The 22,951-nt window shown below is 39.3% G+C and overlaps 1 protein-coding gene across 1 annotated transcript in view; it reads left to right on the top strand.

The window, feature by feature from the left end:
* Positions 1-22,951, top strand: part of DHX15 (DEAH-box helicase 15) — a 47,822-nt gene that overhangs the window by 5,385 nt on the left and 19,486 nt on the right. Inside the window, exons 2-6 of the mRNA XM_062636499.1 lie at positions 2,153-2,501; positions 8,260-8,453; positions 9,869-10,028; positions 10,430-10,648; positions 21,118-21,285. Of these exons, the coding sequence (XP_062492483.1) occupies positions 2,153-2,501; positions 8,260-8,453; positions 9,869-10,028; positions 10,430-10,648; positions 21,118-21,285 (1,090 nt within the window). The remainder of the gene's footprint in view (positions 1-2,152; positions 2,502-8,259; positions 8,454-9,868; positions 10,029-10,429; positions 10,649-21,117; positions 21,286-22,951) is intronic.

Here is a 22,951-nt window from a genome sequence, read left to right as displayed (position 1 = left end):
GGTGGGTCAGTTCCAACCTCATGAAGTTCAACCAAGCCAGGTCCTGCACCTGGGTTGGGGCAATCCCAGGCACAGCTACAGGTTGGGCAGAGAAAAGATTCAGAGCAGGCCTGCGGAGAAGGTCTTGGGGGTGATGGTTGATGAGACACTTAACATGAGCTGGCTTCAGTGTCCGCTTGCCATCCAGAAAGCCAACCGTATCCTGGGGTGCATCAAAAGAAGCGTGACCAGCAGGTCGAAGGAGGTGATCCTGCCCCTCTACTCTCTGCTCTCGTGTGATCCCATGTGGAGCATTGTGTTCAGTTCTGGTGCCCTCAACATAAGCAGAACATGGAGCTGTTTGACCAAGTCCAGAAAAGTGCCATGAGGTTGATCAGGGGACTGGAGTACCTCCCATACGAAGACAGGCTGAGAAAGTTGGGGCTCTTGAGCCTGGAGAAGAGAAGGCTGCGTGGAGACCTTCTAGCAGCCTTCGAGTATCTGAAGAGGGCCTACAAGGATGCTGGAGAGAGGCTCTTTGTTAGGGTCTGTAGTGATATGACAAGGGGTCATGGGTTAAAACTGAAACAGAGGAAGTTAGGGTTATATATAAGGAGGAAGTCCTTTACTGTGCGGGTGGTGAGGCACTGGAATGGGTTGCCCAGGGAAGTTGTGAATGCTTCATCCCTGACAGTGTTCAAGGCTAGGTTGTATGGCATCTTCGTGAGTGACATGGTTTAGTGTGAGGTGTCCCTGCCCATGGCGGGGGGGAGGTTGAACTAGATGATCTTAAGGTCCTTTCCAACCCTAACTATTCTGTGATTCTATGATTGAAGGGGGGAAAAAACACACCCTGCATGGATTTCATTCATTTATACAAGAGTCATTAGAGTGCTGGTTGTTTCCAATGTGCAGCATGTTCCAACTTCATGTTTAGAGAATCATTACTGATATAATCTTTGTTACTTCATCTTCTTTGTAGGTAGGAATTTGCTTATTACTTCGCCAGTTATATTTGAATACTGGCTGCATGTTAAAAAATAAGCTTTGGAGTTGAATGTTGGTCAAGGGTGTGTTGGTTTTAGAAATGTTCTCATTCTTTCAGGCATGCCTTAGAGCTGGTAAAGAGGGGGAAGCTTTGGTTTCCCTTAATGGCTATTCCTGAAAACGTTTGTATGTGTATTTATTATAAAGCTGGCGTTAACTTTGTTCCTTTTGATGGGATTTCAGTTAACATAATGCATAAAAGAAGCTAAAAATATCCTCATTTTGCAGGCAGAGATGCTGCTAGTTTCCTGACTGGTTCAAAATGTGATGAGGTGTTTCTGTAAAGCAGGTCTTACTTCAAAATGCAGGGTTAGTATAAGTTTAGAATTTTTATTAGTAGCACATAGCTGTAGTTCTCTGGCCAAACAGGATGTCATAGAATTATAGAAGGGACCTTAAAGGAATCTGTGAATACTGGTTGCTTTAAGTGTGTGGTAGGAGGTGATACTTGAGAAGATGGTACAGCTTGGTAGTGTTAGGATAATGGTTGGACTCAATCTTACAGGTCTTTTCAAAGGTAAATGATTGTGTGGATAGCGGCTGGTTTTACATCCAAGTTTCAGACTGCAGAACCTGTATATCAAAGTTGATTGAGTCAGAATTGTATGGAAGAGTTTGAATTAAAAAAAAAGCTACAAAGTATTTGTAGGATGTTAAAATCAAACTTCAGGGCTCACTTGTGATACTGAATTGTTTTTTTTTTTTGATTAGCATTCTCTAGCTAGGTAGGCAAGAAGGCTATTTAGTGTTCTGTTTTCTGCAGCAGCAGCAAGTAGGGATGAGAAGAACCATGAGAAAAGTCTAGAAGGTACAGCTGATTCTTTATAGTCATTAAATGAAGAGGGTCAAGATGATGTTGTCTTCATGTGGTAGCTTCCATTACAAGCTTGCTTGTAATGAGAGGAGCTGTGGTAGTGCTTGTATGTACAGTGATTGTCGTATGCATCATAGGCTGTTACTCTTTGATGCTTATCTTTCCAGATAGCTGTTTCCAAGGCTTTTAAAAAGATTTGGTTTATATCCACTTTGTACTAGGTATCATTAGAGTTGTGTTGTATTTAAATTCTTGCTTTGCATTGAAATATTCAAGTGTCTCATTTTCTGCTGTCTCTTTAACTCATTTTAGGAAAGATCGTGACCGGGACAGGGACCGTGATGACCGTTCTAAAGATCGTGACAGGGATCGTGACAGAGATAGAGATCGTGACAGAGAAAGGGACAAGGAAAAAGATTTGCGACCTTCGTCTAACTCTACCTATTACGCAGCTGCTGGGTTACAAACCATAAAGCCAGCAATGATTCCACACAGTATTAACCCTTTCACAAATCTGCCACATACTCCACGATACTATGACATCCTGAAGAAAAGGCTACAACTTCCTGTCTGGGAATATAAAGAAAGATTTACGGATATTTTGATTAGGCATCAGTCATTTGTGCTAGTTGGAGAGACTGGGTCTGGTAAAACAACACAGGTGAGTTCTTATCTGTGTGATACTGCAGTTTTCTGTTCTAGGTAGGGGTGTGTAAAACTTGCTTTGGTTTCTTGAACTTTGTTGTCTAAGAACAACGCACAAAATGTGAGCAAGACTAATTTGATGATTTTTTTATTCGCTTAATGAATATAGAAGTGCCCCTGCTTCTGTTGGGTTTTATGGTTGGTACTTAACTTTTTGATAAAGGAAGGTAAAGAGGTCTTAATGGCTAGACAGAAGTGTACTAATCCACAAACTAAAGTGATGGGTCCAAATAGTCTATTTAGCTGTTCGTGTACATAACAGCTGGAAAGTAGGAAAAATATTGCAGAGTTAGGGACTTGTTAGTGTTTGAAACTTACTGCTCCAGGTAAGAACTTAAAGGGACTTGAAATGTTGGATACAATTCTGGAATGATCTAATAGGATAATGTGTTTTGGTGATATTGAAACTTGAGAGGAAGAGGCTTGTGTTTTTGTGGTAGTGAAACTTCTCAGAGGTCATACAGCTTTCCAGTGCCGCAGTTGAAAATAACTTTCTTTTTTTTTTTGTAGATTCATGGCTTTAAAAGTCTTCCTTGGCACTGAAAATAGTGATAGTGGATCTGTAAAGCCTCCTTAAACCTTAGAAGAATTTTGGTGACCAGTAAACAGGGAGGACCTAAGACAAACACCACTGTGTATTTATAAATGAACAAACTTGCTCAAAGCTTCAGCCTGTCCTTTGATTTACAGTTTAAAATCTGTGTGGAAAAGTGATGTAAGAAAGTTCATTGTTCTGTGTCTTGATAAATTCCTTTTATCCAGGCAGAAAGTAAAAGCTGAAGGGTATTTTAGCCTTTATGAAACAGGTTATAGCTAACTTATCATAAGTCTTGTAGAAATAAATCTTAGTCATAAAATAAATTTGAATGTTGAAAATGTGAAGGACATAGTAGTACATTGGGTACCTTTTACAGCTGTCTCTGAAATGTTTGAAGTTATATGCCCTTGCTGCAAATTTTAGGAACCTGTGTCTTGCTCGGAAGGTACCTTATGACATTGTATGTATTGCTTCTTTTATCATGTATAAGTTGAGATGGGGATCTTATAGAAATCTTCAGAAAAGCTTGATTATGTAGTTACTTGGAAGGGAGAATTCTGAACATTCATGAAAAAAGTTGATGCTTATCTGTTTGAAAGCAAGATTTCTTTTTTCATGATCTGAGATCTTGAAGATCTAAAGGGTGTGCTCGTAATGTCTACTTAAACTTCTACAGACATAAATCTTCTCCTGTGGTGGTCTACTACTTTACCAGTTAAGTTTCTGAAGGCTTTTTCAGAAAAAAAAAAGGTGTCTTTTCTAAAAATAGGATTTAGCGCATAAGCTATCTTGGAAGCTTCACTGCTTCCTCTGAATTCTCTTTCTGAGATTGCATATATGTTTTGAAACAATTGGGAGTGTTCTCTGCAGGAGCAGAACTGAAAATGATCCTGCTGCCACTTAGTGAAAACCTTGTTTTGCAGGTGACAGTGTCACATTTTTTTTTTTGTGGTATGTTAAAACCAGTGGGGATGGTGTTTTTTCTTCTCCTTATATTCACTGATCAGACCAAGATGATTAATTACCTGTGATTAAGAAACCTTTTAATGTTCAAACTGAAGGTGTGCATGAACTACTTACTTAGGCTTTCTCTTACTGATATAAAGTGGGCATCATCTGAAATACATAATGAATTGTTCTTCCAAAATTATCTTCCCCTGTGTGGTGGTAAGATGAAGTCTCTACAGTAGTAGCTAGTCTTTTTGAGCTTCAGCAGCTGTCTGTCAGGTCCTTTCCTTGGTTATTCCATGCATGTTTTTCCTTTAGTCTTGTAGAGCATGCAGGTTTGGGAGTGCTTGTTTTTTTTGACAATGGAAGTAACAGGAGAGAAAACTTTGAAAAGGGTCTTATTTCATATAGAATTAAATCTGAAGTACTGAAGAAGGATGTTGGAAGCCAAGACCATTAATTTTCAAGTCGTCATTGAAAGAAAACAAGCCACTGCAGATACTGATCTCTGAATATGCTCAGTGGTGGAATGGGTGTGCTGAATTCTTTTAGAAAGATATTAAGTACTTGCTGTAATTGCAACATGTACTCCATTTTAAATGTGGGATCATATGCGGTGCTAGTACAATAGTTCAAATTTCTTCTGTAGGTGGAATAGTAGAGTAGCATCTCCTTTTACATGAGAGCCCTAACTGTAAAGGTTAGGATGTTTGCTTGTCAGCTGGTTTTCTTGGCAGGTGAAATTCAGAAGCAAGGTTGTTCTGAGTATTGCTTAATCTGCTGTTCTTGCAGACCACAAGAGAATTTATACAGGTAAAAGTCTGATGCCTTTTCGACTACTGAGAATTTTGGGAATTTTACCATATAGCTTTTAACAGAGAAAGCTTTCAATAAATTGAAGTGGCTCAGAAAAGCCACAAGGGCAGTGCTCTTCCCTCTCTTGCCCTGCATCCCTGTAAAAACATGACTTCCCTCTAGCTTTGGAATAGTCTTTTAACAGCCCTCAGTTCATTTATCTTTGATCTTAGAGGCCTTTGTATGTGTAGTCCATAACTTCTCATGTTTATGGAGGTTATATTTGAAAACCTCTGAGTTGAACGAGTCTTTGAGGTTAAAGGGTGCTAATTAAAGCTATTTATCATGATTTTGATATTGATAAAATTGTTTTTTTTAAAGGAAAGTTGGGGTTTTAGTGAAAACTGAGGGGTTACCTTGTATATAAATGGAGTCACCCAAAAAGTGTTGTCACCCTCAGAGAGGTCATGGGACCCCCTGAAAGTGGGTGGAGGGGAAGAGGGTGAACCCTCTTGAATGGGTGCTGGGGCTGAAGGAGCTGCTTCCCCCCTCAAAGCCACCAGCCCCAAAACACTCCTTGTTGCCTAAACCCTCACCCCATGGGGCGCACCCCTCCCAATATCAGGGAGCTGGGGGGCAGCCCCACAGTGGGGGAGTGCCAGATTTGGGGTGTCCCCCCAAAAGACCAGCAACCAGGAGGTCTGGTGGGGAATGAGCAGGAGCACCTGCAACAGGGACTTAGGAGCACTGGAAGGGACTGGGAAGGACTGAGAGGGACTAGGAGCACCTGCATCAGGTAGTGGGAGCACTGGAAGGGATTGGGAATTGAGCACGGCTGCAAGTGGGGAGACCTGTGACAGGGACTGGGAGCACTGGGATATTGAAACCCCAGGAGTATCTGGGGCCATAGTGGCCTGTATTGGTCTGTACTGGTGCATATTGGTCCATACTGCTCCATACTGGGGTTGTAAATTTGCAGATGACACCAAGTTGGGTAGGAGTGTTGATCTGCTGGAGGATAGAAAGCTCTGCAGAGGGGTCTGGACAGGCTGGATCCATGGGCTGTGGCCAGTGGTATGAGGTTCAGCAAGGCAAAGTGTTGGGTCCTGCACTTGGGCCATAACAACCCGCTGCAGTGCTCTAGGCTTGGAGAAGAGTGGCTGGAAACTGCTCATGGGAAAGGAGCTGGGGGTAGTGATTGATGGAGGTGGACCTGAGCTGCTTGTGCCCAGGCAGCCAAGAAGCCACCAGCATCCTGGCCTGTATCTGCAGCAGGGCCAGGGCAGTGATTGTCCTCCTGCACTGGGCACTGGTGAGGCTGCACCTCGAATCCTGTGTTCAGCTCTGGGCCCCTCACTACAAGAGAGACATTGAGGTGCTGGAGCGGGGCCAGAGAAGGGCAACGGAGCTGGTGCAGGGCCTGGAGCACAAGTGTGATGGGGAACAGCTGAGGGACCTGGGGGGTTTAGTTTGGAGAAGAGAATGCTCAGGGTAGACCTTATTGCTTCCTACAATTGCCTGACAGGAGGATGGAGCCAGGAGGGGACTGTGGTCTCTGTTCCCAAGGAACAAGGAAAAGGACAAGAGGAAATGGCCTCAAACTGCACCAGGGAGATTTAGATGAAATGAGGAACAATTCCTTCTCCAGAGGGTGCTCAGGCATTGGAATAGGCTGCCCAGGGCAGTGCTGGAGTCACTGTCCCTGCAAGCGTTCACACACTGTAGACGAGGCCCTCAGTGCCATGGGTTAGTGGTGGCCTTGACAGTGGTGGGATTGGATTGGACTCAATGATCTTATAGGTTTTTTTCAACCTGTTTGATTGTATGATTTGTAGGTTTTTGGTGTCAGTCAAGTTGAGGTTAGCTTTGTTCAGTTTTGTAAGAACCAGATGGTAAGAAGTGTTAGGATATTCTCAGTCAAGACTTATGTACAGAATGTACGGCACATGCCTCTTTCCTAGTGTTTATATTGGACACAAGAAGCATTGTGGTGGTCATCTAAATTGGCTTAACACATTGAAGTCTATGTAGGCATTTTGACACCAGTGCTGTACATTTTGCTGTTCAGGGGAAAAACACTTCTAAATTACATTTATTTCATGCTGCTTTCACTGACAGACCTGCTGTTTGAAAGTTTTTTTCAGGAGTTGCTCTGCTTAAAGTCCAGAAGCTTCACCTAACATACTTAGAGTTGAATTTTTGTTAGGGACTTTGGGAAGCAAATTCCTTCCTTTAGCTGCCTGTTAGATGAGTGTGTATATGTTACAGGATAGGATTTCAGGTTCCTGCTATCAATGTTCAAGAACTTCCTTTTAGGAAGGATAGGGTTTTCAGAAACTTGAGCTCCTGTCAGCAGTCTGGTAGTCTCTTGCCATACTTTGATAGTCTTTGCTTACCTTTTTTTTGTTAATTTATGATGAAAATATGTTCTTCATTTACAAAAAAAGTTTTTCATTACAGTTTACATTTGTCTGCTTGTGGGTATGTTTTAGTGTTCACTTATGTCCATTTTGCTGGAGAAATATGGTATTCTAGAAGAAAAATTTCCCTGGTTTAAATTGCACAGGTTTTCCTGTTGTTCCTCATCAGTGCAATGCATCCAAGTGTTTTTTTCCCTGTGCATATGTGAGCTTTTAAGAACACTTGAAGAGTGATTAGTGAGGAGGAGTGGATTTTTCAGTCTGTAGACTTGGAACTAGTTGTGCCTGGAGATGTCTCCTCATAAAATGCTGTACTGAGAACATGTTAAAAATACTCTGTTTTCATCAAACTGTTACTGACCTTAGAAATTCTTGTAAATAAAGCTTCTTATTTTGGATGACTCTTGCTGTTTCCAGATTCCTAACAAGAGCATAAAACTGCTGACTGACAAATGAGCGTCAACACAGGAAGGAAAGCGCAGGGGTTTCATATCTGGTTGATATAATTTTAAAAGAACAGTAATTGAATGATCATACCTGCAAATTCATTTTATTTGCTGTAATTCCTGAGTAATTTTTTTTATATCACTAAAACTTCTTTTTCCTTAATGTATTAATAGGAATTGGTTTTTAAAGCCACAAAATATAATTTATTTACTGCAAAACTTAATGATCTGTGTTACAGATCTTGATTTTGAATGTTAACTTCAATTTTGGTTACTTTGGAGCATGTTGGCTGTATCTGAATGAATACTGATCTAACAGTGCTTAAACTTATTGTGAACTTATGTATTTCCTTAATAACTTCAAAGAGTTAGGTTTGCTTAATGTGAGTGTGCTTTCTTTAGTGGCATTGGATCCAACTAACTAGCCTGTCTGCGTCTCATGCTTTGGATATTTTTGTGTATGCAGTTGTCATCTCGGTGAAGTCATAACTAACTTCACAATGCAAAGGTTGCAGATTACATCTGGTCATTTAAAGTGTTTTTAAAACTGTATTTTATTCTTAACAGATCCCTCAGTGGTGTGTTGACTACATGCGCTCATTACCTGGACCAAAGAGGGGAGTGGCATGTACCCAGCCTAGGAGGGTAGCTGCAATGAGTGTAGCACAGCGGGTTGCTGATGAGATGGATGTCATGCTGGGCCAGGAGGTTGGTTACTCTATTCGATTTGAAGACTGCAGTAGTGCAAAAACCATTCTGAAGTAAGTATGGCAACTGTCAGGTAAAGGTATAATACAGCCTACTCGGGGGGGGGGGGGTGTGGGGTGGAATTGCAGGGTATTGAAGGGTGTGAGCAAAGTTTTATAGAAGTAGTAATGAGGAGGGGGGTGAATATATGCATAGGCACTTTCTGTGAATGGAGAAGAGACAGGAGGCACAGCATGAGCTGAGAGAAATCTAAGGTACGGGGCTTGAGTAGAACTGAAAAGAAATCATTCCTTATAAAGAGTTTATTGCACCCTATGGAAATTAATTTTAAGTGATCCATAAAGAAGAGGATGATCTGAAGAAGTATTTCTGTGATCAAGGTGCTATTCAGAATAAAGCCCTTCAGCACTGAGTTTTTAGAATCATAGAATAGTTAGGGTTGGAAAGGACCTTAAGATCATCTAGGTCCAACCCCCCTGCCATGGGCAGGGACATCTCACACTAAACCATGTCACCCAAGGCTCTGTCCAGCCTGGCCTTGAACACCACCAGGGATGGAGCATTCACAGCTTCCCTGGGCAACCCTTTCCAGTGCCTCACCACCCTTACAGTAAAGAACTTCTTCCTTATATCCAGTCTAAACTTCCCCTGTTTAAGTTTTAGCCCGTTACCCCTTCAGTTGAGCTTTCTTTGGTACCTTTGTAATTGGGGTAATTCTGGTGAAGTTAAGTAGCTTGCTTTAGTAAGTAGCAGTACCACAGAGTTTTCAAAACTGTCCTATACCTTCCTTAGGAATACACAATCCATAGTGTTTTTAGTTGTCGGTTGTTTGTAGATTCCTCTACTGTGTGGGTGGAAGTACACCTGCTGATGTGTCATTTGCATATGACATTCAGAAAGCTCAGTTAAAAAGGATTCCACATACTGTGGTTCAAGGAACAGTGCTTCTTTATCAAAAGGAGTCTTCTCTTTTGCTCATACAAGTAGTTGAAGGCTGGAAATAAAGCCAATATGTAAGAAGGAAAATAAAAAAAATGGTGGAAAAGCATAAAGTGAACTGATGATCTGCAAACAGAAAAGGGGAGAACAATTGCAGAAATAGTGTTTCTAGGATTTCAGAGTGTGGTTTTCCCTTCATTTTCTTGTCTCTGATTTGTAGGCTTAGAAGCCTGGGAGTAAACGTCTACAGACCAGTTATAAATGTTGCTAAATGTTGTTGGTGCCCCCCCTTTTTCTTTTAATAAACTTCTCCCCCCTCCTTCCAGATCTCACTTATACTTTGCAGTAATCTATGTGAAAGCTGGAAATGAGTGTGTTAAATTATTGGAAATAGTTTAGTGATATTTGTGTTTTAAAAAAAGCTGATTGAAAGCGTAGTTAAAGCAATCTAGTGAACAGTACAGAAGAGGATTCTCTTATCAGATGTCAGTCAATAAAATCTGTAAAAATTGGTTTTGTTTGTGTTCAGGTATATGACTGATGGGATGTTACTTCGTGAAGCAATGAATGATCCTTTGCTGGAGCGCTATGGTGTTATAATTCTTGACGAGGCCCATGAGAGAACACTGGCTACTGATATTTTGATGGGAGTCTTGAAGGAAGTTGTAAGACAAAGATCTGATTTGAAGGTCAGTAATGATTAAGCCCAGCAGCATCCCCTTTCTAGCTGTAGGCATACCAAATAAGGGATCTGTGTGCTTACCATTAGCTGTTTTTTATAATCAACTGAAGTAGATAAAGTCTTTTGGTTTAAATTCATATTGGAAAGATAACACTTGGAAATTCTTAATGCAGTTTGTATTGAGGAAAATACTGGAAACAACAGAATTGTAGCTTAATCTTTCCATATTTGACCAGGATTATTTTTTAGATCTTTGTAAATAAGGGTGCTGTGTTTAGGTGGTAAAAGAATGCTTAAATTAGTCAACAGTTGAGTTTAGGCTCTTACATACTTTATGTGTAACATTTCACAAATTCTTGCTAATCTTTTGAGTAACTTTTTTTTTCTTTTTCCCCTCCAAACCTACAGGTTATAGTTATGAGTGCTACTTTAGATGCTGGCAAGTTTCAGATCTATTTTGATAACTGTCCTCTTCTGACTATCCCGGGTCGCACCCATCCTGTGGAGATATTCTATACTCCAGAACCAGAAAGGGACTACCTTGAGGCTGCCATTCGAACAGTGATTCAGATTCACATGTGTGAAGAAGAGGAAGGAGATCTCCTGCTCTTTCTTACTGGACAGGAGGTACTTTTTATTTCTTTACCCATTCATCATTCTATACAGAAACTATTCTTAGTGGCTTGTTTAGACTGAAATGCTTGGTTTTCAATTTGTAGTTTATCGTTTGAATGACCTGAGGTTTTCTACCTGCCATACACTTTAAGTCCTTAGTAATCGTATGTATCTGTGATCTGCATATGCTGTGCAAGCTCTCTCTAAAGTCAAAATTCTCATCTTACTCATGTAGTTTTATAACAGAAACGTAAGAGTATAAAGCCTAGTTTTATGCTTATGTGGACTTAGAAGTTCTGGGTACCTGGTAGCGTACATGTTTTTACTGAAACTGTAGTTCCGTGCTCTTCTAGATGTGTATTGTACAACATCTGAAGAGTAATGCTTTGGTTCTGTTCCTTAGCTATCAGTAGTAGTAGTAGTTTTAATAAAAGTGTTTGGCTTTTTTTTTTTTCTTATGAAAAAGAAGCTGTGAGTATTGTTTGTAGTCTTTCTGTACCACAAATACAGGGAGTTAGTCTCAGAAATTGACTCAGTGCCTTGCAGGAGAATTGTACAAAAGCACTTAAGCTAAACTACATCAGGAAATGGGGATTTTCTGGAAATCTTAAAACCTTTGCTTGAAATAAGCTGAGTTCTTTTTACTCCTTTGAAACTCTTTAAAATGTCCTTACTAGTAGGCTGAAATGGAGAGGAAGTTAAAACCCATAGGCCTTGTGTGAAAGTTTACTTGACTGGGTCAAGTAACAAATCAGTATTTTGGTTAGGAGCAGAATGCAGCTCACCTCCCCCCAAAAAAGGGTTTTTCTAGGTGATTCTTCTTGCAGTAATCCTTTGAAGAAATACCTGTCAAAGGATGTGGAATAATTCAATATCTTTAATCTAAGCATATGTAGTCTTAACTATACCAAGGGGGAAAATGGTACAAATAACTTGTGATGCTAAAGATACACAGGCTTCTTGAGTGGATTTGGCAGTCATAAAGATGTGTTCCCTCTTAGATGAGTTTTAAAAGACGATTGAAATGTCTTCTGGCAGCTTGTCTTCTCCCTTAGAATATCAAAACAAGAACTGTCACTGTAAAAGCAGGTAACTCTGGCCTTTACATTTGTTCTTCTTTCTTTAGGCTTTTGTTGTGAGTTAAAGTACAGGTAGGGAAGGTACTTGAAAGATTATGGCTTTGAAATTGGCCTATTTGGTTTTAGTTAGAAGTTCTAGTTCAGACAAGTCTGGCAGTTACATGTGAGAGTTTGGGAAGGCAGCTCTTGCATATGTGTGAATGAGCCAGCAACAGCAGAAAGGAACACTGCTGTCCAAAGTTTCAACAGACTGTTTCCCTACACGGATGCTAAATCCAGCTGGTCCTTAACCCTTCACTAAGGACAAATACTTGCCCTTCTGATTATCAGTTATAAATGATATACTTGCTACATGTATTGCTCTGAATAATTTGTCATGACAATTATGGGAGTTGGGTGTGGGGAGAGAGCATGTGGGACAACTGCCTTCAGATGTTACCAGCTCTGAGCACCACTCATGTTTGACAGATGGCTCTAGACCCAACTGCTTTAGTGCCAGCCAGTGCTACTAGGGTACTCTCCTTTTGTATGAGTAGGTTCTTTGATTTTTCACTGGGCTCATTTACAGGACATAATGCACTATAAGTAAGTTTTTAATAAATCATGCACATAATACATGCTCATACATACAGCTGTAATTATGCATAAATGTATCTAGCTATGTCCTTACATTGCTTTATTGAATCACTTAAAACTTGCGGTGGTAAGCCACCATCCTGTTTGTTTGTTCTCCAGTCTGCTTATCCCTGGCTGATAACTGTTCCGGGGTACTGGGGTGGCTCTGCCTAGAGCTAGTCTAAATTTAGGTAGTTAGCATGAAATTGAAGTCTGGTTTAGGTTCTGTAGAGAAGCTTTGAAGTGTTACATTCATGACTTTTTGACCACTGTTAAGGCCTGTCTTTGAGCCTTATAATACAGCCTGTGTGTGTATTACTGTTGAATCTGACCTACTGTAATTTCAAGAACTGGGAAGCGTGCTGTAGGTACTGCTATGTGGTGTGAATTCAGTAGGCTTAGTAGCTCAGGTCTTGCATTTGATTTTTGCTGGGCAGAAATGCCTTGTAGTTTTTCTGGATTCTGGAAAACAATATGAACAGGGTGCAGGGTGATTTGATTTAGTCAGAAAGATGGATTTGCAAAGCCAGTGAAGTTACATAAAGGGGAGATAGTCATAGAACCATGTAAGTGTAAACTGGTTTGAATTTAAGAGGCCTCAGACGAGGAGCAGTTGCAGTGGTCTAAGGCAGAATGAGGGTCCTTAGTAGCTACTGCCTTTGATTCCCACTGAACTTGCAGTAATTTTATATGGGCAGTAAAATGGATAGCAGTTAATTATACAGATTAGTTAAGACACAGAGTTGATATGAAACCTGGAGGTACTAGGGGTGCTTCTGTGTTGTTACGCCTAAAAATGAAAAGAAGTTTTAAGTCCATTTGGAAGCTAAAGGAATCTTAATTTGTATAAGCCTGTTACTGCATGAAGATAAAATTATTGTTAATGGCGTAGAAATAAGTGTTCAATACAAATTTCCTTCCTGAATCTGAAGGGAGCACAAGTCTATGATTATGTTGTGTGAACTGCTTTTCAGACCATTAATAACAAAAGGGGATGTCTTAAAAACAGCATTTATTAGGAGTAAACATTTTGACTTGTCCCACAGTCCATGTAAGGAGGAGAGCTTGTTTGTTAAAAGAATAATAAACCCCAAACAAAAAGACCCACCCTGGTATAAAGGGATGGTTCTAGAAGATGGAAATAATGTTCATATTTTATGCCAGTGCTCAAAAAAAAAGGTATAAACTGGAAAACCATAAGGCAGGTTCCCTGATGTCAGTCACAGGCAAAATCGGAAACTTTGACAAGGAATTCTGTTCACAAGGAAAAAGCGTAATTACATTTCAGTCAACATGTCTTTCTTAGACAATAGGTTTTGTCAAACTTGTTCTCAGTCATTGAGATTACAAATTCAGTAGTCTAGTTGTGTTAGATACACATTTATTACTCTTGACTTTAAATGTCTTAAGACTGGCTCACCAGCGGATCTTGGAGGTGGTTGGTTTATTGTCTGAAGTTCTGCTAAAACAGTATTAGATTTCACACTCCATTAAGATAAGTAATCTGAGAGTAGGTGTGAAGTCCTTGCAGATAAATTTGTGGGAAGGCAGAAATAATGACACAAACTGTATAAATTTGTTTTACATACCTTAGTAACCTAGGCACTTAAAAATGCAAAGTGTGCTTTCTGCCCACCCCCACCCTTTTCTTAATAAAGCCAAATGCATGTTCCACGTTTAGGAGGAAGAATCCAGGCTGCATCTGGAGAGTTGAGCACTGTTGTTCTTGTTTGTAGATAAATATTCTGAATAACGTTGTGAAGTTCTGGTGTTAATGTTCCAGAAGGGTTCAAAGTGATGTTCGTAAAACTGATTGTAGGGAGAAAAGAGTTGCAAAACGTTTTTTTGAGGTTTTAGTAGAATGTTTTGTAAATGAGGATTTATTTTAAAGGCACAGTTTTTATCACAGTGAAGCTGGTTAAAGTCTGGAACTGCAAAAGAGAGACTTTCTCATGAGGAAATTGAACTCAGAATGGACAACTTCTTTTTAGTGTCTGGGGTAGTGATTGAATTTAAGGCAGTAAGTGTACTGGGCTACACTGAGCACAGGTTGTCTTGTTTAGCCTCACAGAAAGTATTGAGGACTTGGGGAGCATAAACTGAAAGACGAGTACTAATATTCTGTTCAAGTGCTAATGGTAGGCAGGTTTATTTGCTATTCATTCATTTGAAATGACATCAATATTAAATACGTCAAATAGACCAGGACAAAAGGATGTTGAATATAGGAACTGCGACAAGACCAGTTCCATTCTGACTTGCTGACAGAGCAGTCAGTCTTAGTTATGGTCAGGTATTGACTTGTTCCATGAATGACTTTTTTTTGTAAGGACACCATTTCACAAAGTTCTGCTTTTCTGGACTTGTGTTGAGAGCATCTCCTGAGATGGTGCAGCTCTTAGGGCCAGTTCTTTTTATTGTTGTTTCTTCATATTAGCTTGTAATTTCGCTTTCATTCCTGTATGGGGAAAGGGAAATTAGCGAAGTTCCATGCAGTTTTGAGCGCAAAGACAAAATTTCTGGAAGGTTTATGTTGTCAGAGCCAGAGGTGGCTGGCAGTGCCCCGTCTGTTACAGGAACCCAAAGGAGAAGGGGAAAGGTTACAGGGTCTGCCAGATATTTCTGGCAGTTTGGGAAGTACTTTTTATTTAGCCACTTAGATTTTTTTTTTTTTTTTTTTTCCTCTCTGCATACTCATTTTACACAAAGTAAAATTGCAGTGGCATTAGTTTCCTTCAGAGTTTAACAGGTATGTCTACTTGACTCATTCATCCAAGGTGAAGCTGAGTCTGTGTATAATAGAGCAGCTGATCTACTGTAGATAGGATTTACCATCTCCTGTTTAAGAGTTTAAAGTAAGTTGTAACTGGAGCAATCCTGAAGTTTTGCTCACCTCATGAGATTCTTTGCAAGTCAACTGAAGAAAAGGGTTCTGAAGTAATGTTCGCAAGGGCTATGTTTACAAAATCATTAAATTGTTTTGCATGCCAAGTGCTGAAATTGTTCTATTAAATGTGCTTAAAATGACATCACTTTTCACCATCTTTTTGTAGAAACAATTTTCCTAAAGATAACGAGGTACAGTTTAGATCTTAAGATTGAGTGGAGCTTGATGAGCAAGTTAAATGGATGTTTGTATATACCAGTCTGGCCTGTGAGCCAGAATGAATGCCAGCACTTGCAAATATGGTGGTGGCTCTGAGTGACTTGTGGTCGATTGATAACTGTTGTTTAGTATCAGCCTAATTTCAGGCCTCATCTATGGCAACATGGATGGGTCCTGCACACAACCAAAGGGGAAGGAAATTCAGGTTATTGGGTAGTTAGCTCAGCATGAGCAATTTAACTCAGTAACTTAGTCCTGCAAAGGTGATCAAAGGACTGGAAAGCTTGCCTTACGAGGAAAGGCTGAGAGAACTGGCTTTGCTTAGCCTTGAGAAGAGAATGTGTAGGGGAGACTTTTATCAATTTATCACCATGTTCCAGTATGTAAAAGGTGGCTACAAAGAAGATAGAAGCTCCCTTTTTACAAGAAGTCACATGGAAAAGAGAGGGATAATGGGTGCAAGTTACTCCTGGGGGGATTCAAATTGGACACAAGGGGAAAGTTTTTCACAATGAGAAAAGTCAGCCATTGGAATAATCTCCCCAGGGAAGTGGTGGATTCCCCAGTACTGGACACTTTTAAGATTCAGCTGGACAGGGTGCTTTGCCATCTTGTCTAGACTGGGCTTTTGCCAAGAAAGGTTAGACCGCATGAACCTTGAGGTCTCTTCCAGCCTGTGAACTTCATTGCTGCTGGTTTTTCTGCCTGCCTTTTTATGTTTGGTGTTTTTTGACTACCATTCAATGAAATGTCTTTATGTAAGAAGCTTGGCAGTATTTGTTCAGCAGAAACTTGCTTCCCAAAGATGTGGTGCATTAACTCAATAATATATGCAATTGCTTCTATAATCCTTTTCTATTTCCATTCCTGCTAATAGTAACCTTTCAGTATGAGCGCCTCTTTACAGCAGAAATACTATCAGGGAAAGAAATGGAAGTGAATTTCTACTGAACATTCAGTTTGAGTAGTGTATTAAGACTGGTTTTGACAGCAGATGAAAAAAATGTGATGTGCATGATAAGAAGCAAAATTAGTCACTTCTGTGGTTAATTTTATACAGCTCCTTTTAGATGAACTGCTATGATATGTTAAAATCCTTGGCTTTTTGATGCAGAGCTAGGGAATATTAAGTATTGGAGTACTGAGATGATAACCTTAAGCAGTGGAGATGTCATATTGGAGGCAGCTGGAGAGGTATTGTTTTGTGGTTAATTTATTTCTGAGTTTCTTTCTTTGCTGTGTGTTCTGACACAGAGCCTGAGGAACCGACATTTTTTTAGATTAAAATGACACAGACCATCCTTAAGTCATACCTAGATTTTCTGTGATACGGCTTTCAAAAGTGAGACATTTTAGGAAAAATAGTATTGCAAAGTAATACTCAAGTACTGCTCACATTTTTAGTGTTGTTAGCATTTACTAATATAAATACAGGGGGTGGGGTGTGTGTTGGAATTTGAGTATTAATCCTGTAAGTGGTCTTGAAGTCTTCCAATGGCTTAACTGTCAGTTCTGTCAAATACTGACAGCTTTTCATAATGTCTTTCCAGATCACTTCTGTCAGGTTAAAGAAAAGAGCTTCTTAGGAGACCTTTCTTTTCTCTCCCTTTCCCATGCTATCCTTTGAGCAATGTGAAAGGCTTTATATTTACTTCCTGCAATGATGGTTTAAAAGGAAACTTTAGCACTGTTACAGTGATAGGAGAAAAAAATAATGGTTTAGTTTTACATATCAGAGGGGTAGGGATTCAAAGTGCAGATGGCTCCACTACTGTTTCTAATATATCAGAGGGAAATTGTGCACTCTGTTCTTGTCTTGTTTTCTAAACAAGACACTGCTAAGTGTTGGTTCCCATATACTTCAGCCTTCCTGAAGTCTGTGGCACCATGGGGTTTCCCACTGTAATCCTGAAGCCTTTTGATATCTCAGAATTGCTTTCAGATACTTAAGCACCTGAACGAAATCCACCTGTTGCTTGTTGTCTACCAGTTGTTTTGAAGTCTAACCAGCCTGCTCAGGACTATGTGTAGAACCAGCCTTAATCACACCTATTTCTTGGGAGGATTACCATATAAATTAGCTTACATGTAATTTCATCAATATTATTAAATCAAATTATTTTCCTGATTACTACTGCTTTTCCCTTTTGTGAACTATATTTAGCTCTAGGTACAAACTACAAATTGCTGGCTCTCACCTGGATGTTTTAGGTTACTTTGTTTTTCCTGGTTGAAAAATATTCACCACCCCATTACATTTCTGATCACCAGTATATCCATAAAAATAAATATTTTTCTCTTCACTAGTTCTTGTCTCTCCTTGGGGCTTTTCCAAGGAGAATTGTGTATATGTGTTGAGGACTCCACGTCAGTATACAACAGCCAGACTACTATGAGCTTAACTGCTGCTTGATTCTAGTTTTCATAGTGTTGCTGCTGAACTATAGATACTATACATGTATTGTTAATTCATTTTGGTTAAGTCAAGCAAGAAGTCTTAATAGGCTGTCTGGGACAGATATGTTGAATCTGTGTGGCACTTGCAGCTTGAGATAAATAAGCATTTTTGCTATCATGTAGCCTTTCCCCTTCGTGGTATGTTTTGCTATTTGTCCTTTGGTAATGAGTTCTTTTTAGAATGAGAGCACTAATGAACAAGTTCATTGACTGCAATTTTACTAAGAACTGTTTCTCAAGTAATATTTCCAAGAAGTCTTCAGTTTTGTGAGGAACTAGGATCAAGTTCAGGTAGTAATTTCAGCATTGCCTAAGCCTTTCACTTTCTGGATGTTAGGCCTACTTTTAGATTAGCTCTGAAGCAGGTCTTTTTGCTAATGCACAGGGCAGGCTGGGGTCTGACTGTTGTTCCTTTGATCCTGTGTCTGTGCCTGCTTCTTGTGCCCTGGTATTTACTGTCCCAGGTAGACAGGGTAAGAGTTGGGGCTTTGAGGAGTTCTCAGGTGTAAATCTAAATGCAAGGCAAGTTCACTCTAGCTTCCCTATTTTTCCTCCAAGAAGAAAAACCTCCACTTATGTGTGGGTTGATGGAATAATCCCCCTTCAAGGGCTTCTGTAATAGGTTTGGAGTAGATGGTGTGCAAATGTTTAAATGTGTGTAGTTTTAAAAAACTTAAAAAGCTTTTGTGCTTGAGTAAATGGGGACTACTGGGTTAGACTTGCTCAGTCTTCAGAGGCTTGAAGATAGGATTGTGCCTTCAAGTGTATCTCTTGTATCTCCATGTGATACAAATGAATCTTTAACACTTAAATGAATCCTTACTATTGTCAGGCTGTTCTTACTGCACATACTGCTTCTAGGTTGTGTACTTTGGGATATCAGTTCTAGTTGTCTGCTGGAATTGCAGGGTTGCTGTGGATACGGTTGGAAGTAGTGTTCTCCCAGTGTGGTAAATAAAAGCAAACCACTCTTTTTTAATTAAAACAAATTGATACTAAAGCATTCTCTTTTACTGTCTTTAGATGTGTGGCAGTAGTTTTCTGTGACTGGCATCCTTTTTTCAGCAGTTTCTCATGAGAGGTGTGTAGCTAACTGCAAGCCTGCAGAGAATAATGATGTTCTATGCACTTGTCATCTCTATGTTGAAGTATTTTAATGAGTCCTGATTAGAGATATTTTGAAATTAAATTGGGGAAAATTGAGGAAGGAGCAATGCTTGTATTGTCTTGGAATGATGAGGATAGGTGGTGGTGAACACCTGTGGCCTGAGGAGTGTAGTGCTTTCATTTATCACTGCTTTCTTGTGTTTTACTAACTCTTAAGTATAAAACTGTCCTGGAGTCTCTAGTCATTACTGTTGAAGATGGAGCATCCTGTCCATCAGCTCAGGTTCCATGAAACAGTGTAGTGGCCTTCAGAGCTGAACTAAGGTCTGTGCTGGAATTTTGTTTTAGCGTTTGGCTTGTAGGTCTTTTTGTTGTGTGTTACTTGGGTTTTTTAAGTATTAAATGTAATTTTAGATCTTGGGCCTGTTAAATATTGTGATGTTTATCATAGATAAATATTGTAAATATTTAACAGGCCCAAGTATAAGCTTGTCAAGACTTTAAATGGGTGCACATTTGAGGGAATGGTGCTGCCTAGTTAGTCAACTCTCTATCTGAAGTTAAGTTTTTCCTTTTCACTAGCAGGCTATTACTGAACTTAAAGGGCTTTATCAGCAGAACACCAAACACTGACATCTGTGTATAGAAATTAATTCTCTGTTAATAAAGCAATAGTGGGCATTTCAGCTCAGTGCTTTGTCTGCCCCTTCCATTTTCTGATGGGTCTGTTGGATTTGTTGGTGAAGGGCACCTTTTTTAAAAAGTTTTTGTAAATATCTGCAGTTCATTCAAATTGGCAAGATAATGCCAGAAAGCATTAGGCTTACTACTTGGGCTTTTTGACATCAAAAAGGAAGATCCTTCATTTTGCTATGCTTAATATTAATTGTATGTGCTGATCAGTACAGAGCACGAGTATTGCATTGTCTGTGCTTTAAAACATACTCGATACAGTTGTGCTGAAGACTTACAAGTCTCTTAAGAATAAATGAAAAAAGCCTAGATTTGTTCCAGGTTTCTAAAAAGGAATCTGCTTTTGCTTTTCTAGTTACAGTTTAAAGCAGTGGTTTTACCAAACCTTTACATTAACCTGTTGTGTATCTGCTTAAGGGCAAGTTCAGGCTGGTGAGTTACAAGGGATAAGGGAGGTCTAGTCTCTTGGAGTATGTTGGCTTTTGCTTTTGTCTGCTGTTGCTTCTTGTCATGATGACTTCATTCTCGCATCAGTGGTTCAGCTGGAATATCAATAGTTGGTAAGCATACCTTTTCGTTACAGCAGTGGAGGCTCTGTTGTAATTTTAAAGTTGAAGTTAATGAATTATGCTATTCGTTAATCTAAGTTTCTGTTCACTTCAATTTTCATTAAATGTTGTAATAACTACAGGTCACCTAGCTGACTTAAATATAGCTGTTTTCTCATGAAAGGGAATTACAAACAAGTGAGTTGTGGTGAACTTTCTTGTATGGTAGGCTACCAAACAGTGTAGAAAATCCTGAAGTAAGAAAAAAGGCATGAAGAATCTTTCTCCTCTTCAGAATATTTCACTGACTTACTTAAGCTTAAATGGGATTTTGATTAGTTTTGAAGTAAGATCTGAAACACTGGATTGAGAGTTTCAGTTTTGCGCATCCATGTTTATACTGTAAAGGTGTTTGTTCTCATTAGGTACAATGAAGCAAATCTTCCATATAATTGCATTAGTGTTACGTGACATTAAAGCTTAATTGGCTTATTTTAAATATCTTGCACATCAATTTCTTTTCATATTGTGGAAATTGAAAAGGTCACGAGTGCGGTTTCATATTCCAGGGTGAGAGATTTTGATTTTAGTGCAATTTGTACAGAATTAATTAGGAAGCATGGCTAAAAGAGAAAGGATGTTGAATGCAAATTGGGGTGCTCATTAGAGTGTAGAAGCTGACGCATCCCAAAGTATTGTGGAAATTCAGTTGAAAATGCAGAAAGCACGTTGATTGATTTATTAAGTTTTATGTTTTTAAGTAGAAGTTACTGTAATTGTTCTTCAGGATGTAGAATTCAGATAATTGTCATAAGTCACTCCAAAAATGTGCTGCCTTTTTAATGGAGTTCTCTAACCCATATTTTTGGTTTACAGGAGATTGATGAAGCTTGCAAAAGGATAAAACGTGAAATCGATGATTTAGGCCCTGAAGTTGGTGACATCAAAATCATTCCATTGTATTCCACCCTTCCTCCACAGCAGCAGCAAAGGATTTTTGAACCTCCCCCACCAAAAAAACAAAATGGAGCAATAGGAAGAAAGGTAAATAGTACTGTTTCAGTATGCTTCTCAGTATTAGCCACTCACACTTGTGTGGGCAGTTACGTAGGAGGTTTAGCTGTTTTAAATGTATTTTCACAGCAACAAGTAGAAGTGTTTTTTGATGAAGCCTCAACAGTCCATATTAAAATGTCCAGTTTAACATTGCATTAAAATTTTGTTTGTTTCTCAGTGCAATTCAGTGTTATGGCTTCCACCTCTAAGGCATGAATGTTCTAGTAACTGTTTGGGAGTGATATTTATTTACCATTCTTAGGAGAAATATGATAAATCAGGTTCAGTATTGAACTTGACAGCCATGTGACAATTACATGAAGGGATGGGATTTTTTTTTCCCCAAGGAATTATTGAGACTAGTTTTGTTTTGGGTTTTTTGTTTTCTTTGAGTGGCTTCTTGGGAGTGTGGTGGTGTTTTGTTTAAAAACAAACAAACAACAAACACCCAGCACAAAATGGACTCTCTCTTCAAGGGACATTACCTTGCAGGTCTCTCTCTTCAAGGGATGTTACCAGGCAGGGTAGTCTGTGTCTCAAGGTTTATGAGAATGTGCAAATTAAAACAAGTACACTGAAATCAGATGTTTTCTGTAGCAGTAAGCAAGGAATTTAGGTTCTTTCCCTGTGCAAAATGGATTGAGAAACTGAAAAACTTGACATGGAGCTAGTGAATGCTCTTCATAAAACTGAGTTCGGTTCTTGAATGGTCACATAAGAAGGTTAGAAACTGGTTATTTCTCTAAAACTGAACATTTGAAAGGATTCTTGATAGAGCTTACCCAGGTTAGGTGCTGTATGAAACAGCCTTAACAGCACTAATGCTGTATGAAACAGCATTAGTCTATGCAGAGTTTGCCTTGATTATTTGCTTTTGTGCAGTACAATGCATGCAGAATACTAGTGATAACTTTCTAGAGTTCTGGAAGAATAAATCACTTAAATTTACTGAATGATTCTTTTCCCTATTGAAGTTGATTGCAGAAAGCATTCAGTCTGAAGTCATGAAACTAATGCTGCAAGGAGATTGTATTAGCAAATGACTTAAATGAATGCAATTGCTTTTCATTGGTGAACAAGGGATAGCTCTGTGCATTTCATTACATTTTCATTCATGTTTAAAACTGCACACTTTAAAATAGGCAGTTCCTGGTTTTCCTGATAAGAAGATAACATTCAGTATGTAACTTTCATTATGTTGAACTGACAAAGCCAGTACCAGTGTCTTAAGAAGAAGACTCTCTGTGTAGCTATTTCACTACAAGAAAAAGTCCCATGCTGGAATGGTATTAACTGTAGGCAAAAGCAGGCACAGAATACATAAGCAGTTACACAATTCAGACCCATGCAATCATTGGATTTCATTTGTTTGAGTGTGTGTTTGGGGTTTTGTTTTGTGTTTTTTTTATTGTTTTGTGGTATGTGTTGGTGTTTGGGTTACCACTTTTCCTCTTTGCCTACTGTGTGGCTGAAATATTCTGGCTTTTGTGTTCTGTTTCTTACCTTCGTAAACATTGGCGATGAGTGAAAGCATGTGAATTTGTTTAAATGTTGTTTTATTTGTCTTAGTGATTGAGGTATGTAAAGTAGGACCATGTGCTGCTGTGCCTCCACTGTCTTAGAAAATATCTGCTTTTGCAGTCTCTTGCAGGAG

The sequence above is a fragment of the Pezoporus occidentalis genome, unplaced genomic scaffold, assembly GCF_034315485.1.
Source record: "Pezoporus occidentalis ecotype Australia unplaced genomic scaffold, CSIRO_AGI_Poc_V1 ctg48, whole genome shotgun sequence".
In the NCBI taxonomy this organism is placed as follows: Eukaryota; Metazoa; Chordata; class Aves; order Psittaciformes; family Psittacidae; genus Pezoporus; species Pezoporus occidentalis.
This window is presented reverse-complemented; position numbering and strand designations above follow the sequence as displayed.